This window comes from Oryzias latipes, chromosome 10, assembly GCF_053564925.1.
Source record: "Oryzias latipes strain Hd-rR chromosome 10, Olatipes_Hd-rR_3.1".
In the NCBI taxonomy this organism is placed as follows: domain Eukaryota; kingdom Metazoa; phylum Chordata; class Actinopteri; order Beloniformes; family Adrianichthyidae; genus Oryzias; species Oryzias latipes.
The window spans coordinates 18721385-18739731 of record NC_136246.1 but is presented as its reverse complement, the minus strand read 5'-3'; the positions used below and the strand labels follow the sequence as shown (position 1 = coordinate 18739731).

Here is an 18347-nt window from a genome sequence, read left to right as displayed (position 1 = left end):
TGGCAGTAACATTTGGATCAGATGAGCCAGAGTTTCTCATACAATTTAGTGCAATTTGTAAGAATTAAATAAGGAGGTGGGGACAAAATGGGATTTTCGTTATAGCCCCACATCAAATGTTAGTATGAATCTCGTAATTGCTATCAGCAATTTTCCCAAACCGACATTAATTTGTTGCACGTTTTGTGTTGGTCCTTAAACCCTCAGGAAGACACAAACTGAGGGGAAAGTTCCTTTTTTTTCTCCTTTAATATTGTTAAAATATTTAATTGTAATTTATTTCAAATATTCAGTCTCTTAATACGTTCTCTGTTGGCATTATGAAGTAATTATGGATGATTAAAAAAATGGAAAAAGTCAGAAGATGACAAGAGACATGAATTAAAATAATGTAATATAAAATTATACTTTTTTTAAGATAAAAAGAAAAAATGCTATTAAAAGACCATTTAATGGGGTTTTTCTTATGCACAAATACTGTAGATATGATTATTGACGTATTTTTTCTGCTGAAAACAGACACCCTTGTGTTTTAAGTGTTTCATCAAAATAAACCAAAACACAAGCCTTGTATTAGTGTTTTTGATATTTAACTCAATATTGATTTATTTGTTCATTTTGAATTAAATATAAATTTTCTATTTCATTAGGAAACACAATTAACAAGGTGGTTTGAAATTTGAACAACAAATTGAATTCAAACTTTCTACCAAAGCTCAAAAATGTATCTGACTTGGTAAAATTATTTGAGATCAAGAACTCTGCTGACATCACCAGAAAATTGTATTGAAAGGCGGATGACGAAGAGGTGGTGGGTGCAAAACTAAGAAAATGACTTCCAGCTGAAAGGAAGTCAAGGACAAGTTTGATTGTGGGACAGAAAAGCAGGTTGGAGGATTTTTAATTGTCCTGTCTTCTCTTTTCTAGATTTTATCCTTTCACTTAATTATTAGTCTTGTCTCACCATCTAGATTTGAAATTTATCTCATCTTCGCTGAAGAAAGTGTGTACGGCTATTAGAAAGCTCCAGATGACCTCTGTGACCCTGAACAGGATGAAACAGTTGAATTGATTTTACACAAATGTGTCTGTTCTTCTGAAATGAAAACGATTTGAATTTAAAATTTGCTTTGTTAACTATGTTTTCAAACCTTTAGAAGTAAAATGGCAACCTATCCTCTGCTTGGATTGCCTCTCATTGCAACACTGAATTAGTTCTGTTTAAATTCTTTTAAATCTTGAAATTCTATTTGCATGTTGTTTTGGAAACCTTTAACAAAAGGCAAGTAGAAGTCATAAACCACTATTTATTTTAAATTAAAATGAATGTTGTTTATGTATTTTATGTTCTGAAACATAATCAGATGCTATGAAGTATCTCCATAACCCATATGACTTTTAGCGATTCCCATCATGATAAAAGTAACTTTGCATCACCGGGCACGCCTTTGCCTTCTTTTAATGTTCTGTATTAAATCCATTGAACTGATAATGCCGCTTTTGTAGTCAGTTTGATTAATGCAGCTCAAAGGAAATCAATTTTCCACCATCTTTTTTCCCTGTTTCATCTCCTTCTTCGTTATCCTTTCCCTATCAGTCTATCTGCGGGCATGTCATGGCGGTGCAGTGTGAGTGATTGCATGGATTACTGTATGTACTAAACTTAATGGTATGGAAACTTCATTTACTTGGAAAGTGACAACCAAGTCTGACCTTGCTTTCAGTTAGATCCAAACCTGACAATAATAGTATCTATTGCTACACTTTGGAAGTTGTGTGTCTGTGTGTGCCCTATGTGATGGACTGGCAACCTGTCCAAAGACAACCCTGTCGTTCACACAGTGACAGTTGCGGTGGGCTCTGGTGAACCCATGTGACCCTGAAGAAGATGAAGTGCACACAGTAAATAAATAAATGGGTATGGCGCATCAGACATGCTTGTATGCTCACATAAAGAGCATAAACTACATTTAAAAAATGATCCCAGATGACCATTAGGGTTCTGATTAATTACAGTAATCATGGCAAGAGCTGTGATGTCTGTTGGAAGCCTCTCTGTGATGCATACGTCAGATTTTATTGGAGCAATAGTTCCAATGAACTTTATTTTGTTGAAAAAAAAAAAAATGAAAAAAAAACAATATCAACTACTACGTATGAGCTCACAGGTGAATAAAACCTCAGTTGCACCAATCAAGACGCGTAACGTGTAAAATATCAAATGGTCAGTCAGTGTTGATGTGTCAGAGGCCAGAAAAACAGGAATCTGCTTCATCGAGGCCGGGAATCAAACCTGGAAAAGTGATCAATAGGACCCAAAGCTGGCCTTTAAAGCTTTAATACTTACACATTTTATATGAAGTTTTGAATATAGTGCAAATGATATTTCCAATGTATAGCTGCATACACAAATAAGCTCCCATGTTGACACATCGCCAGTACCAAAATAGCAAACAAATGGTTGTGTGAGATCATTGTAAAAATTGGATCTCTGTAGGGATTTATTTTACTTCTGCACCATGCATTTAGCCTTTAGAAACAAATGTACAACTGGAGGCAAGTGGGTTTAGGACTGCTATGGTAAATGGCGTATACTTGTTTAGCGCTTTTTTTTACATTCATACAAGGCCCTTTGCACTTTGCAATCACAGTCCCATATAACCACCAGCAGCAATGTGCGGCTCAGTGCCTTGCCCAAGGACACTTTGACACATGGGTGAGCATGGTGGGAATTAAACCTGTGAAACCTGCGACCTGCCGTTCAGAGGTCAACCACCCTTTGACTTTTGTAGCTCCCCAACACAACTCTGAATAAAATTATTTTTGTTGGCAGTAATTCTGAAATTTTGAAGAAGATACTTTTGTTCTCCAGTGATCAAATTTCTGATTCTTTTTTTACTGGAAAAGCTTGATTACACCAGAAGGAAAATGCCTATTTTTTTTAAGTTAACAGTTTGATGATTCAGATATGTTAACTTGATAAGATATGATCTGCTAGTATGTGTCTGTTATAATGTAGACTACTAAAATTACACGTCAGTCCTAGGAAAGCAGTACGATTGATATGATCATCTGGTAATTTCTCCTTGAAGGGAGAATCCTGTTGTCCGGGCTTTTATCAGCTTTATGTGCCGAATACAACAAAGCAGTGACAGGTTGCTTGGTTGAGTATTGTTTGCCTAACAAGCTTCCTGTAAATATTCATTGGTCTACTTCCCAATGATGGATAATATGACAGAACGGGTCTAAAAGTCTGACTTAAACTGCAAAAGCATATTAAAGTGCATGCTCCCTGAGGTGTGAAAGACAATTGGACTGTGCCCCAGGTCAGTCAGTTGTGAATGCTGGCCAGCTGCACCATATTACCTTTGGGTTTAACCCCTTTCAAATGCATCATTAAGATTGACTGCATGTCCTGGCCTCTAAATTGAGGTTATTGGTCTTAATCCACTGCTCTGATAAACTTCTAATAGCCTACACTGAGTGGACATGAAGCATAACTCTCCCTAAGCCTCAAAAGAACTAATTTATATTTATGACAACCCCAGCTCTCCATTCCTTATTAATACACTTAATATTAGGATGCAGAGCTGTAAATCTTCTGCTTCTCCTTTAGTGAGCAGTAAGAGATCCAAGGATGTGAACAGAATGGTAAACCCTTGAGATTTACTCTTGATAAATACTTGCACAAAACACACTAGCCTCAGAAGTGAAAGCACACAGAGACATACAGCAGGTGGCTGGCAGACAACAACATTAGCTCCATCTTAGCGCCATACAGCCCAACCTAAGAAGATTGGTTTAAGCCATAAGCAAGCTGTTGAAGTTGAGGACAGAGAATGAGCCAAACACATAAGCGCAAGTCTCATATTAGTGACTCAGCAAAGAACACCCATACTTTAAACCTTTTAGAGAAAGGATGAGTAACAATAGGTTATGCACATTTGAGGTGTTTAACACATTACTTATGAAGACTTTCATGTTGTTTTCCTGTTATTTAAGGTCCAATTGGCTTAATCTTTTCTGCTACTGCCGATTTACCCACTCCATTTATTACAACAACAAAGACTGTGGTTCTATGTACCGCTGAAAATCACTGCTTCCAATTTCATTCATCCATTTCCCTTCAACTCAACTGAAGCAGATGGCCAAAGATTGGGGAGAAAACTGATCTGGGTTTGTTTTGGCTCCCGCTCTGCACATTCCAGCTTGTTTACAATCGCATAAAGTTATTTGTCTGCCTTCACATGCAGGGTGAGGGAGTTGTGTGTTAACGTCCTGCACTCCAAAAAACTAACAAGGTTCTACTCTCAGAGACTCCCATGGTGAGTGTTGATTGGTTGAAAATTTGTCAAAGCCAAGACGAGACAGATAATCAACATTCTCACAGAAGGGAAGGAACTGCCAAAACGTTAAACTGCAGAGGCACAGTTGAAAAATTAAGAATCCATGCAGCTACAAGGGTAATAAGTACGTTGGTGCACAGCAGAAACCAAGACCCAACCAATACATTTTTAAGGAGTTTTTGGAGAACTATGGAGACAAATACAAAACTTTTTTTTAACTCTTCTCTAATCTTGAAGCCAGTGACAGTAGGTAGAGGAGAGAGAATTTTGTTCAGAATACATACACCATCACAGTTCATCTTAAATCTGAAACAAGTGATATTTACAGAAAAGTACAATAAAATTAACAAGCTCATCACAGAGTTTTTCAGTGAAAGTTCACACGTTTGTTGACCTGAGTTCTGATTGGCTGTAGACCTTCTCAATGAATCTTATCCGTGCCGTGTCTCCCGCACAGAATGAGGTCAGCATGCCAGATTACATGAATCTTTAATCACGAGCATATCTTTGTTTTCTTTCTATAATATTGAAATCATTCTGTAAAGGTTTGAGCATAAAGTGTGAAAGTGTGTAGTGAGGACTTTTACAGCCTTAAAACATCTCTTTTCCTATTTTGCAGATTTCATCTATCGCGGGTTATTTTTTAGAAAGTAACCCCTGCGATAAACGGAGGAACACTGTACAGCTAAAAACGTTCACTTTCCTCCGGCTAGATTGTTTTGGCAAGCTTTTGAGGGAAAAAAAATTAACAGGATTTAGGAGAAACAGCATTTTGTCCATAAAAAACAAGGTTTTTGGGGATTAATCATAATGTTGAAAATTCTGCATAAATAGATGTCTTTTTTTAAAGGCCAGATCTGCTTTTTTGTGATGTAGATCTTTGTGATTATTGGCCTTAATTTCTTGCCATATTTATTTAACCCTTGTGCTATCTTAGATGACCCCACCTCACATTGACGTGTTATTCCTAGGTGGATGAAGGTGGAAAGATTTAATTTAATCTATGGACACCAGTGAAGATCACAAATCATTGAAGACAAAAGGTTCAGAGCACTGTGTAGTGGGTCTAGATGACCCAACTCCCAATGGTAAAGTGCCTAGGATAGCACAAGGGTAACGCAAATGCTGTACTGTATTCAGTGTGTATTAAGATCTTAAATAGACCAACCATTTGAGACTGCCATTAAATAAGACAAAACAATTCATTTCTAGATGAACTAAGTTAAAACAAAAAGTCTTTAGTGGGAATCGGTTGCAAGAGACTCTGAAGGTGATTGGAATGTGTAAATAGATAAAAGCAGATATGCACAGACGTTTTGAAAGGTTGACATACCAATCCTCAAAGTTTGTGGGCTGCCTGTTCATATTTGTTAATTCATACTCCAACCCAAAGTGGGGTTGGACCTTTTTTTTTTTTTTTTTTTTTTTTTTAACTGTTGAAGCTCTTCTGAAACCCTGAACAACACCTTAGAAATAAATATATAATTATGGAATGTATATTCTCAAAATAACAATAGGAAACCCTGACAAAATTGTTTGCATTAGTAAACACATGGCTTGAAAAATCTTTGATTTGTTAAACTGAAACAAAGAAAATCGACAATGTGTCAGCCTTCACTGCCCACGGTCATGCTCATGGTCATGTTCAAGCTCGTGCATGACAACAGAGTGAAATGAAAAACAGCATCCTAGTCAGCGGAGCTCCTATTCAAAGCATGCCAAGAGCCATCCATTTCCAGGCAACAGATCATTACAGCTCTAATGATCGACAGATGGAGATGAATCGGCTCTGATGAAAGTGCTGGCAAATTTTAGAGGCAGTCAGTTGCAAAAACTGCTTTATCATATTTTCTGCATGACTTCACCATCCTGAGAGTGCCAAGAGTTTGTCAAACATTGTGATACATCCCCACAATGCTTAATACCCACGTTAAAGATAATTTTGATCATCCTTAAGTGTTTTTTCAGACAGTAAAGTTAACTGAATATAAACTGTTTGAATACACTATATTGTCTAGTAATGCCTTCAGTGTTGATTTCTGAGGGTTTGGTTGACTAAAAATATAACAGGTTTTCCAAAACTCATGTATAAAATGTTTAACAACTGAAACAATGTAGAAAATACTGTTCACTTTTTAGCTTTACAATGCTGCCATCTAGTGGTACAATCTGTCAATGCCCAGACAATTTCTCACTGATTCATGTAAAGGTGTGGATTGTCTCTATTTAGATCATAGTAAAAAAAATGGTTTATATTAGCATCAACAGATACTATTGAACAAGACAAAGAATATGTCTTTAGGAAGTTCAGAGATGTGTTAAATTCATTACCATCTTGGAAACGTTGCAATGGTGATGCTGTTTTTAAGAAGGTACAAAGTTGACTGTACGTCTTGAGGAAGTTTAAGTCACACAACTTTTACAAAAAGATGTTATATAGGGGAAAAATATAATCAAATCTGCAGTTGCTTCTTGAGCTAGTTGTCCAAAGAAGGTACTTCCCAAGATAAAACCATTATGGAAAACCTTGAGCGTCTTGTTCTTTAACTTGAATAATGTAATATCTTTAGTTAGAGGCTTCATACATAAGATCTGCTTTAACACGCAAACGTAGATCCTTCCTTCCCACAACTATTACCCTCTTCAATGATTTTTTTTTTAAAACAGTAAGTAAAATGAGTTAGCACAAAATGAGTTTGCACAATTAACATTTTTCTATTCATAATCACAATATTTAGAAACAACCATTAATAACTGTAAGAATTCATCCATGTTTTGCAAATCAGGCTTGACTTACTTGGTGCTTGGATTGAGCCCCCCCAAAAACCCTGTCTGCCAGATTTTGGACATCTGCTGTACTATGTATGCAGAGCGGCTTTTGGACCTGAAACGAGATATTGGAGCCCCAGAGGTTTTGGGTTAGACACACACCTGTTCAGAGATTGTGAATTTGACAGAAGTCAAGCGGAAAATCCAGGAAATCACATTTTTCTTGTGTTCCCTGGTGTGTTTCCCTCCCTGGTGTTTTCTCTAAAGAGTGAATTTGTTTGGTTGCATGTAAGGCGGCAGAACACAGACAAAATGTTCTGCTGGCACACCTGAACCTCATTGCATCATCCCCTCCAGCTGGGGTTAGAGTCAATCGACTAACCCATTCATAGCCAGTCTACTTTCACCAACCTGTGTTTGATTTATGCTTCTACAGATCTCAAAAGATTTGATTTGGAGTCATTTCCCATAAATTTTAATATTTCTATCCTTTATTTCTTGACATTTTAATGATTGTGGCATGTAGATACTAGACTGGAAAATGTGTCTCAAAAAAAATCAGTCAGTGCCTGTGAGGATTGTGCTGTTTGTTTTAGCTTTTTTTTGTGGTTGTTTTTGTGGTTCTTATATGTTTTTTTGGTGTTTTTTTTTTCAAGCTTGTTACCATCTCATCTGGTTTTATGTACTAATTTCATACAGCTGTCCTCATTTAAGTACCGGTAATGATCCTCAGTGTATATAAGTGTCTGGTTTTCATTTCACTGTTTCTCAGGTTATGTGCATTGTCAGCTTTTTTGGTTCTCCTTTTGTTGTATGGTTTTGTTATGCTTTTGTTGTACTTTGAGTTTTTTTATTAAAAGCTCTAAGTTCCCTTGCTCTCCTGCATTTGGATCCTTCCACACTAGTTTCTGAAAGGGGCACTGCATAGTGGTTTAGAAGTCCTGATTGCTTTGACGGTATCTGCTCCATCTTTCTCTTAACCCTCGTATTATGTTGAAAAAAAATTACCTTGATTATGTTGCGGGTCATTTTGACCCGTACTGTGTAAATCCACTCAAAACAATTTAAAAAACAGGTTAAACCGATATCAACTTTATTTTAGAATATTTCTACATTTAGGAAAGAGACAAACAATATTTTTTTTTATTCCAACACTATATTTAATATTTTTTTCCTTCTTCACAAACAGTTTTTTTAATTACAATTTAAGTACAATTTGCCGGCATTCCATTCCTGGTTGATTTCAAACCACAGGACATAGGCATTGTAGGCAGACACGTCCACAATATTGAAGAAAATTGCCATGGGCCAACGAACAGTCTTGCGCTGGCACCTGTATGTTGCTGCGACTTTGTCAAGATTGTCAACTCCTCCTTTGGTGGAGTTGTAGTCCAGGATCATTTGTGGCTTCATGTCATCTCTTGTGCTCAGAGATGCATCTGTGTCCATTGTACTCATTACAAGAACATTCTTGTTTCTCTTCGGGCAGTATGTAACAACTGTTGCTTTTTCAGTGAAAGCAAATATTGAGGAATGCATAGGTCTCCCCTGTATCTTGAGAATTTCACTGGGAAGTTCTGGCTTATTTCTTTTGACTGTTCCCAACATAGTCAGCTTCCCCTTCTGAAGTTCTTCCCCAAGGCGGTAGGATGTAAAGAAGTTATCACATGTGATGTCATGACCTTGCAGCCCTTCACTCATTTCAAGCAGCACACGCATCCCCTGGTTCTTCTCAGGTGCTCCTCCAGGTAGTTTTCCAGTGTACACTTGCATTTTCCATGCATAGCTAGATTTTGCATCACAGGCTGCCCATATTTTCATGCCATACTTGGCAGGCTTGTTGGGCATGTACTGTCGGAAAGGACAGCGCCCTCTGAATGGAACAAGGCGCTCATCTACAGTAACATGGGGACCAGGATTGTACAACAAAGGTAGAATTTCGACCCATTTATCCCATACATCTCTGGTTGCAGCTAGTTTGTCACTTTCACGTCGACCAACTCTGGTGTCGCGGTTGTCAAATCGGATCACAAGAGATATCATGTGAAATGTCTCCAGAGACATTTTTGCTCGAAAGATTGGTCTTCCATTCTCTTCATTCCATAGACTTGAAGTTGCTTCTCCCTTTGACCTGTACACTCCAGCTAATATCAGAATTCCAACATAAGCATTCAAGTCAGTCTGATCCAGTGACTTCCATTTCTCTTGAAATACATGCCTCCCCTCCAAGTTAGTCATGTCCAGCATGTCCTCTGAATCCTCCTCATCGTTGGAAAATTGAAAATCTGGATCATCAATAACATTGTCCTCTGCATCTGAAAGATCCTCTATCTCTGAAATTTCTTCCTCTGCATCACTATCAAAAAACAGTGATAAAGCTTCTTCAGCTGTAAATCTTCTGGAGCTCATTTTTGCTGTGTTTCTCAAAGAGATGACATGAGAACAGTGACAAGGACAAGGGAGAGAAAGCTCCTCCCCTACACACACCTGGGTCTCTGAGTCTGAACGTCAAATTCAGAGACGGTCAAAATATAAATAATTTAGCAGTCAAAATAAAGTACATCAAAGAGACATGTTTATTTCGGATCTGGACAGCTACTTGCCCACATCAAAGTGTCTGGGTCAAAATGACCCGCAACATAATCTTTGTAAACAAACTGTGCACAGACATTCCACGGCACATCACAGTATCCAGATTTTACACACAAGTTCATGACCCTAGATGAGGAAAAGTCACCAACTTTCATGAAGAAAAAGAAAGGATAACCAGTTATTTGGTCAAACCAAAAACTGAAATGGGTCAAATTGACCCTTAACATAATATAAGGGTTAACAACCCATAGAATTTCTGTTAGGTTCAAGTCAAGTGAGTTCACTGGCCAATCTAGCACAGTAACTCTGTGGTCATTGAACCAGCTTTTGGTACCTTTACCTCTACATAGGGTTTGTCAGCAGAGGGTAGAAGGAAATGCTCCAGGATCCTAGTAGATGGCTGTTGACTGAACTTAAAAAAAGTGAACCAACATCAGTGAATGGCACTGCACCTCAACACATCACTGGCTGCAAACCTCAGGCTTTGCTCCTCTCTGCCTTCAAACTGTGGGATTTTAATATTCACTTAAATTAATCATCTGACAAGAGTCTAAGGCACTTCTGACCTTGTCTTTGGTGCAGGAGTGGCTTGATGTGATGATTACAATGTCTGTGTATGCTTGATACACCCACTTATTTTGATGCCCCCCCTAAATTCTTTAATGAATGTCTCATGACAATTGTCTTGAAGCTGCAATCATCCCTGTTGCTGGTGCACCTACATCACACTTTTCTTTTCACTAAACTTGCTGCTCAATATTTTTCGATATAGAACTCAGTGAACAATCAGCTTGTTTAGCAATGAGCTTTTCAGATTTCCCCTCCATGTGAAAGGTGACAACTGAGACTTAGACTATTTAAAGACCTCACATATTTTAGGTGTACTAAAGGAATTAGCTCATTAGAACACAACACCATCAGTCTAAAACGTTGAATTTTCCTGCAATATTTTAATTTTCTTATTACTGGTAAACCATGATCATTAAAAGAGTAATAAAACTTAAAATATTTCAATCCATGCATATTTGTTCTGTATTCGAGGTTCCCTTTTTAAAATGACTTTTTCAATGTATGTTTAACTTTTTCATAATATTGCCTTTTGTTAAATGTACCTGTAGCCCTTTCCATCCCACCTTCAGACCCAAAGAGTTTTACAGTCAGTACAGCAATTTGGTACATTACAATATTGTTAGAAAACCAAGAGCTAATTTACTAGGATAAAACCAACACAATAAATAACAAACGTCTTATGTGCTTACTTATGCAGAAAGGTTGCATTTTTTGTTTGCCTCCGATTTGGGACTGATCAACCAAGAATGACAACAGAATTACAGTAATAAGAAAAAAGAGCAGTATCTAGATTCAATGTGTCTTATGGTTTACAAAAAACCATGGAAGATTTAAAAAAAAATACTAAAAATATATCTAATTCCAATAGAGATAAAAGTGAAGGAGGCAAATAAAAACGTGGCACGTTTTCTGATGTGTTAAAAGACAGGGAAAGGAAGGAAATTATTACTTATAACAAAACCTTGGCGAACAAGACAGTGCAAGCCCAGCAGGAAAGATTATTCGGACTGATGTTGAGCGACAGATAAAAGCTGTGATTAAATGTTGAATCTTTTCGAATAGATCAAAAGGTGATTGGAGAAGGGCTTTAAAGGGTTAACCCATCCATGCACGGGGAGATTTGTTTACAGCAGATAAGCAAATTTTCTCTGGCTAACTTGAAGTATCTTTCCTAAGGACTATTCACATACTTAAATATCGAGTTTCTCGGAAAATTTTTAAGCATGATGTGCACAAAGTTTAACTTTGTAGTGCTGTTGGAATGGTTTGGCCCAACTGGTGTGCTATAGGCTTTAATGTCCCTCTCTAATCATCTTTTAATCTGCTGTAAAAGTGTTCCCAGTGTTTTTTTTTTTCTTCCCATCACCTATTTTTTTGTGCATCTCAAGCTTACATGATCTATCCAGCCATACAGTTTGAGCCACATGCCAGCTCAGATGCATAAAACTAAGATGTACATGGATCTAGTTGTGTGCAAAAGGATGCATCAGAATAAAGAGGAGCAGGGAACTTGTGGTCTGCCAGTTGTAGTTTCTAGGTCATTGCTACAAGCTTTTTTCAACAGCATTTTTTTCTGCCCTTCATTCGTAATTTGAAGAAATACTCAGAAATGTATTTTTGTATATATGTCCTCCATCATGAGAAAAATGCCACAAGGACATGTTAAAAATAACAAAAACATAATTTTCATCAGAGTGGGAACTTTTTAATAGTGCAATGTTCGAAAGCAAACCAAACAATGGTGAAAATAATTATTATTCTCCATCCTTTCACACCAAACCCCTGTAACTGCCCTAGCTGTTGTTGCTAGCATTTTTCCAAAACTTCAAATCCCATGATGCACAGTTACAAACGACCACCCAGCTCAAGTGACGGCCTTGGATTTCATCCAATCGGTTTGATCTAATTTTGAGTGACAGATCATCCGAGGCATATGATTGGTTTCTATGCAGTTTCTAGGAAGTGAACGCCACGATTCTAATCACCTCCCACATGTGATCTCCAGACTGTAGCACCACGCGCAGCGTGTGAGGGAGAGAAACCGGTCGGGAAAGCAACGTCATTCCTCTTGACTATCGACTCGACATAAAGCAGCCGATAGAGAACGGAGTGGAGCGGTGTTGTCCGTGGCAGGTAAAGTAACGGTTCCGATTTTCCCGACAAAAATCGCGTCAGGAAATCTATGTTGGATTTTAATGTAATGTTAAGAAAGTAGGTCGTATTAGATAAGAACGGGGTGTGCGCTGGGGCCTAGTAGACAGCAGGCCTGGTGCTATCCACGTTCTGTGCAAATAGGCAGACTACAGCTCTTCCCTTACAGCTTGTCCAGCTGCCCAGCTCTGGTCAGGTGTAGCAGCGGACACGGCGCCAGGGGTTTGAAGAGGTACAGACTCCAGATAGTTCAAAAAGAAGCGCCATATTAACCGCGGCTGTGTCCATCGACACATTTCCTCCTTCGTCTAATTCCCTTTACTTCTTTTTACATCTTTTCAGGTGCTGAAGCGATTACAGCAGAAAGATGGCGGACGACCCCAGCGCGGCGGACAGGAACGTGGAGATATGGAAAATCAAGAAACTGATCAAAAGTTTAGAAGCTGCCCGCGGGTAATTTGCCGATCTGTGTTACTTGCTAATGCGACACTTAGTTGAAAAACAAGCTGAGTTTATAAATCCATTTGGTGGATTAACAGAGCCATCACTCAACAGCTGGAGATCTGATAAGTGGGGCCGAATTTGGGAGTGGTTAGCATGGCTAACTTAGCTTATCGTAGCTATTGGTGCTATTTTTGTTAGCCGAATGTGGCGCGCCAAGTGTCATTATTTAGCATGGTTTGTTGTTATAAATGTTGTGTTGAGGTACAGTTTTGTCGTGTTCTGTGTGTGTCATGTTTCTGTGAGTGACACCGCAGAGATTTTCCCCTCCCTGGCTCCACCGAGGCTCAAAGTTAGGGGCATTGTTGCTAGCTTTGTTGCTAATGTACCCGCTAACACGACTCAGACGTCATTTCACGACAGAGGCCGCCATGGGTGTCTTTAACAAAAAACGCGAGGCCGGTCAGCTAGTTTCAGTCGGGCGTTCGGTTACTGTGTATACCGCCTTTTCCTAATGTAAATGGGGTTTTTTTTCTCCCCCATGACGCTCACATGATAGAGCTGATATGACACTTTTTGGTTCACTGTTGCCGGTCACCTCATGGCAACCGAACAGCTTAGTTAGTAATGTCTAAGATGGACGTGATCAAAACCGACCGCTCCAGAGTGCTACTTTAGTTTACACCCGTGTCCTTTGGGGATCTGGATTTATCAAATGTACTGCTTGGTGCTACTTGATCGTTGCTTGATCCTGCTGGGCAGAATTGGCTGTCCTGTTCTCAGATGCCTGCCATGTCACACATTGTAGCTAGTATTTGCCCTACAGACACAGACCTCGCTACCTGCCCCTGTGTTAGTAGGTGGTGTCAGAGTTTCCTGTTGTGTTGTCCTTTTAACTTAGTCCTTGATTTCAAGGACAGTGATTATGTAGAGTGTAACAGAGAGACAGTAGTGGCTTTAAAAAAAAAAAAAAAAGCTTGGAAAGATGTACTATTTAGCCGAGTACCTTACAGAAAAAACCCATCTGGAATAGTTTATTACAGATATACAACATTTAAACTCTTCCTCTTCACAGTAATGGCACCAGTATGATCTCACTGATCATCCCACCTAAGGACCAGATTTCCAGAGTGGCCAAGATGTTAGCTGATGAGTTTGGCACAGCGTCCAACATCAAGAGTCGAGTTAACCGGCTTTCTGTGCTTGGGGCCATCACTTCTGTACAGCAAAGACTAAAACTCTACAACAAAGGTAGGTTTACACGTGTTGAATCACGCACTGCAAATATGATCACATTTAATGAAGTTGACACCTTTTTTTTTTTTTTTTTTTTAAATCAATTTCATTCTGTGCAAAAGAAATTGAGTTCCTCTGTCTTATCCAGCGGTTTCTTTTTCTCTCTGTTGCCAGTGCCACCCAACGGTTTAGTTGTGTACTGTGGCACAATTGTGACAGAAGAAGGCAAGGAGAAAAAAGTCAATATAGACTTTGAACCTTTTAAGCCAATCAACACCTCTCTTTACCTCTGTGACAACAAGTTCCACACCGAGGTGAGGGTTTCCTTTGTATCTTTACTTAGCTGTTGGTTGTTGTTGTGTTTTTGTTTGTAGCTTAAATTCATTTTTTATCCGTTTCTGCTCAACAGGCGTTGACGGCCCTTCTTTCGGATGACAGCAAGTTTGGCTTTATTGTGATTGATGGTAGTGGAGCATTGTTTGGCACACTGCAAGGCAACACCCGGGAGGTGCTGCACAAGTTCACTGTGGACCTACCCAAAAAGCACGGTAAAGAAAACTCTGTTCTGGCGAAAACCGCTCTTTAAGTGTCGATGCGAGTCAATAACAGGATTGTGCTTCTCTCCTTTCTTTCAGGCAGAGGAGGACAGTCCGCGCTGCGTTTTGCTCGTCTACGAATGGAGAAAAGACATAACTACGTGAGGAAAGTGGCTGAGACCGCTGTCCAGCTCTTTGTGTCCAATGACAAAGTAAACGTGGCAGGAATGGTCCTTGCTGGATCTGCTGACTTCAAAACCGAACTTAGCCAGTCGGACATGTTTGACCCAGTAAGTTTATCAATATTCAAGAACAATACACTACTTGCAAAGTATTTATGTATGAAAAGGACAACAAATAAGCGAGAATGTATAAAAAATGAAAAAATTATTTAGTTTGTACTTCTTTCCAAGGAAATGTTTTGAAACGTGTAGTAGTATCATTGTTCATAATCCTTTTTTTGTTTGTTTTAATTATAGTTTGAAATCAGTCATAGGTGAGATACATATATTTTTTTACAGAAAAGCAATACTCATTTTTTTTAGAAAGTATAATTTCTGTTTTGCTGTTTGGCCACACCTTTTTCCATTATTCTGTTAAAACTGCAGTGGACAGGGTGATGAATGTATATCTTTGAAGCATATTGCTAAAAATAATTTTTTATGGGCTGCAATACACTTGACTACCATAAAACTGACATAATTTGAAAATGTACAACTTTTGTTGGAACAAGTTTTGGCATTTAAGTGTGCTTAATGTTGTCTTTTTTTTTTTTTCTTTTTTCCAAAGAGATTACAGGCCAAAGTTCTGAAGCTTGTTGACATCTCCTATGGAGGAGAGAACGGTTTCAACCAGGCCATTGAGCTCTCAGCAGAGGTTCTATCAAATGTCAAATTCATCCAAGAAAAGAAGCTCATAGGTTTGACACTTATTTTTATTTAAAAATCATTAGTTATTGATATAAATGTCATCATTAAAACAAAATGCAACCGTTTATTGCTGAGATGACAGAACTACTCTTTTCTGTTTTTCTCTGTAGGGCGGTACTTTGATGAGATCAGTCAGGATACGGGGAAGTACTGCTTCGGAGTGGAGGACACACTCAAAGCACTTGAAATGGGAGCCGTGGAGATCCTCATTGTTTATGAGAATTTAGATACCATGCGTTATGTTCTTCGTGTGCATGGAGCAGAGAGCAACGGGGCCGAAAATGGTACAAAAATTGTGTGTTTGTGTCCATCCTGTTGTTGGTTTAGACATTAATCTGCCCCTGAACTTTATTTTCCTTTTTTTAAATGTTGTATTCTTTTCATTTCCAGATGAAAAAACTCTGTATTTGACGCCAGAGCAAGAGAAGGACAAATCTCACTTCACAGATAAGGAAGTAAGTACTAGAAAGTTAAAAAGTCAGAGTTAAAGCTAGGGTATTAGCATTCCAATCCAGTCCTTCTAACCTTTGTGGTGTTTTCAGACAGGACAGGAACACGAGCTGATCGAGAGCATGCCCCTGCTGGAGTGGTTCGCAAACAACTACAAGAAATTTGGAGCCACGCTTGAAATAGTGACCGACAAGAGCCAGGAAGGGTCCCAATTTGTCAAGGGCTTTGGAGGCATTGGGGGTGAGTAAACCATTACATCTGTTCATGACAAAGTTATTACATGTTTTGTCAAGAACTAGGCAGCATGTACGAATGCATGTTCAGCCCTGCTGCAGTTCAGCTTCAGTCTAGAATGTGTGAACTTCTCACTTCTGTCCTGACATCAGTCACAGTGAAAGCATTTTAAACAAAATGTTCCAGTTTGCCCCATAGTATCTGTGTGTGAGAAAATACCATTGGATTTGTACGTTTTGCAGCTACTACAGAGCTATTTCCCTATGAGGAAGTCCAGTGAATTATGAACAATGAAAAAGTGTGTCAAGAGTTGTAAATGTAAATCAGATATATTTTAATTAAAAAGAACAAAAAAAGGTGTCTTGCATGTCTGGAAAACTTCAGTTTCAACGGTGTAGCTTTTCCTTCTTCAATTCTTTTCGGATGCCACTCCACGGTACTTTCAGCTGTGATGAATCTCTTGCTGGGTGCACTCTGACAAAGTCTTGGCCCACCTATGCGTGGATCTTTGTGTTGTAGATATGTTACTCAGATGAGATTACCTTATTCTTATTAAATATCTTTAGCTCTAAACTTACACAAGTTCTGGGGATCTCAATGCATTGGTTAATTTGTGTAAAATCTTTTGTCCCTAGGTATCTTGCGGTACAGGGTGGACTTCCAGGGCATGGAATACCAAGGAGAGGACGATGAGTTCTTTGATTTGGATGACTACTAGGTAGTCTTGGACTGATATTTAGAGGGAAAAAAAGAATTGAAGAATTAAGGAAAGAAGAAAAAAACGCCACCTCTCTTGCAGCAAGTGAGAGGGGTTCCAGTGTTGACGATATTAATGACAGACACACCTTCCAATTTACCTGTTGCATACACAAATTTGCAAATACATCTGTACACAAAACAAAAATGCATTACACAGGTTGGAGAGGAGTGAGATTTTCTTTCATCCAGAAAGGAAAAATGCCCTTCCTGAATAAATCCCTGCCTTAGATTGCTGGATCCTTCCCCTAGTTGGATTGGACTCGACTCATTTTGGTTGTTTTTTTGTTTTTGTTTTTTTCTCCCCGCTGCCTTCCCATCATTTTAAACACAACAGCAAGTTCCCAGATTCCTCGCTGTCTCCAACTCTGTCTGAAGATTAACTTTGGACTTGCCCCCGACGTACAGAAAATATATTTTCCTTTCTTGCCTCATGTCCCCACCCTCTTTCTCTTCTGCCCTGTCATGTTCTTTTTTTTTTTTTTTGCATTTCATTTTTTTACTGGTAACTGCTGCTGTTGCATTTTATGAGAGTGGGGGATTTTTTTTACCTGGGTTTCTGTAGAGAAAGGGGGACAAAGTATTAAATTTGAACTGCTAAAAACCATTGCGATTTCCTCGCAAGCTGTGGTCTCATGTTTTGTGCTGCGTCGGAGCTGATCAACAGTTTTTTGGTGTTTTACCATCAAAAGAATTGAAATAATTCTGTGAAACTGTTTGTGGCTGCGATGTTCCTTCAACCACATCCTATGAGGGGGGTGGGGGCAGTCTTCTCCATATTGGCATTAATTTGACATCTTTCATACACAATCAATACCATTGTATTCTAACTGCAAGACTGTCTATTGTCTGTACATGCCTTGGGAAGAAGTATACCTTGGATTGGTAGACAGTACACGAGAATCGACTGCACTTATTTATAAGTTATTTTAATAAAGTAATAAATCTGACAGCCTGGAAAGTGGGGAGAAATGGGATAAGTGATAAAACCCCAAACCTTCACAAGTGCCATTTAGTAGAACAAAATGAAAATGTTTGGGGAGGGGGGGGGGTATTTTTTTTTAAAACAAATTGGATTTTAATTCAGTGGCTGCATTTATGAAATGTGTTAAATCGTAACATTTTATTATTTTTCATACCCGGTGTTAATAAAATGATTGGTCACAATTGATGACATATTTTACATGTTTTAACATTGTGTATTTCTAAAACCAAAACTTAAATATTAGGAAAACTAAAATTTTGAAAATATGGTTGTAAAAGAACCCAACACATTTTTTTTAAGTCATAGCATTTACAAAAATTCATGTTGGTGTTAAAGACCAAAATAAACTTTA

General features: G+C 38.5%; 1 protein-coding gene across 2 annotated transcripts; it reads left to right on the top strand.

Moving 5' to 3' along the window:
* Positions 1-12240: 12240 nt before the first annotated feature.
* Positions 12241-17614, top strand: etf1a (eukaryotic translation termination factor 1a). 2 transcript variants are annotated; one of them, XM_023959183.2, is made up of 12 exons: positions 12241-12410; positions 12598-12660; positions 12771-12881; positions 13945-14120; positions 14280-14419; positions 14515-14653; positions 14741-14931; positions 15431-15560; positions 15681-15854; positions 15961-16025; positions 16113-16260; positions 16890-17614. In XM_023959183.2, exons 3-12 carry the CDS (start codon positions 12796-12798, stop codon positions 16970-16972), a joined length of 1332 nt encoding a protein of 443 aa, XP_023814951.1. In that variant the 5' UTR covers positions 12241-12410; positions 12598-12660; positions 12771-12795; the 3' UTR covers positions 16973-17614. The 2 variants fall into 2 exon arrangements, with proteins under 2 accessions (XP_023814951.1, XP_023814950.1); XM_023959182.2 differs by lacking the exon at positions 12598-12660 and having other exon boundaries at positions 12242-12410.
* Positions 17615-18347: the final 733 nt, after the last annotated feature.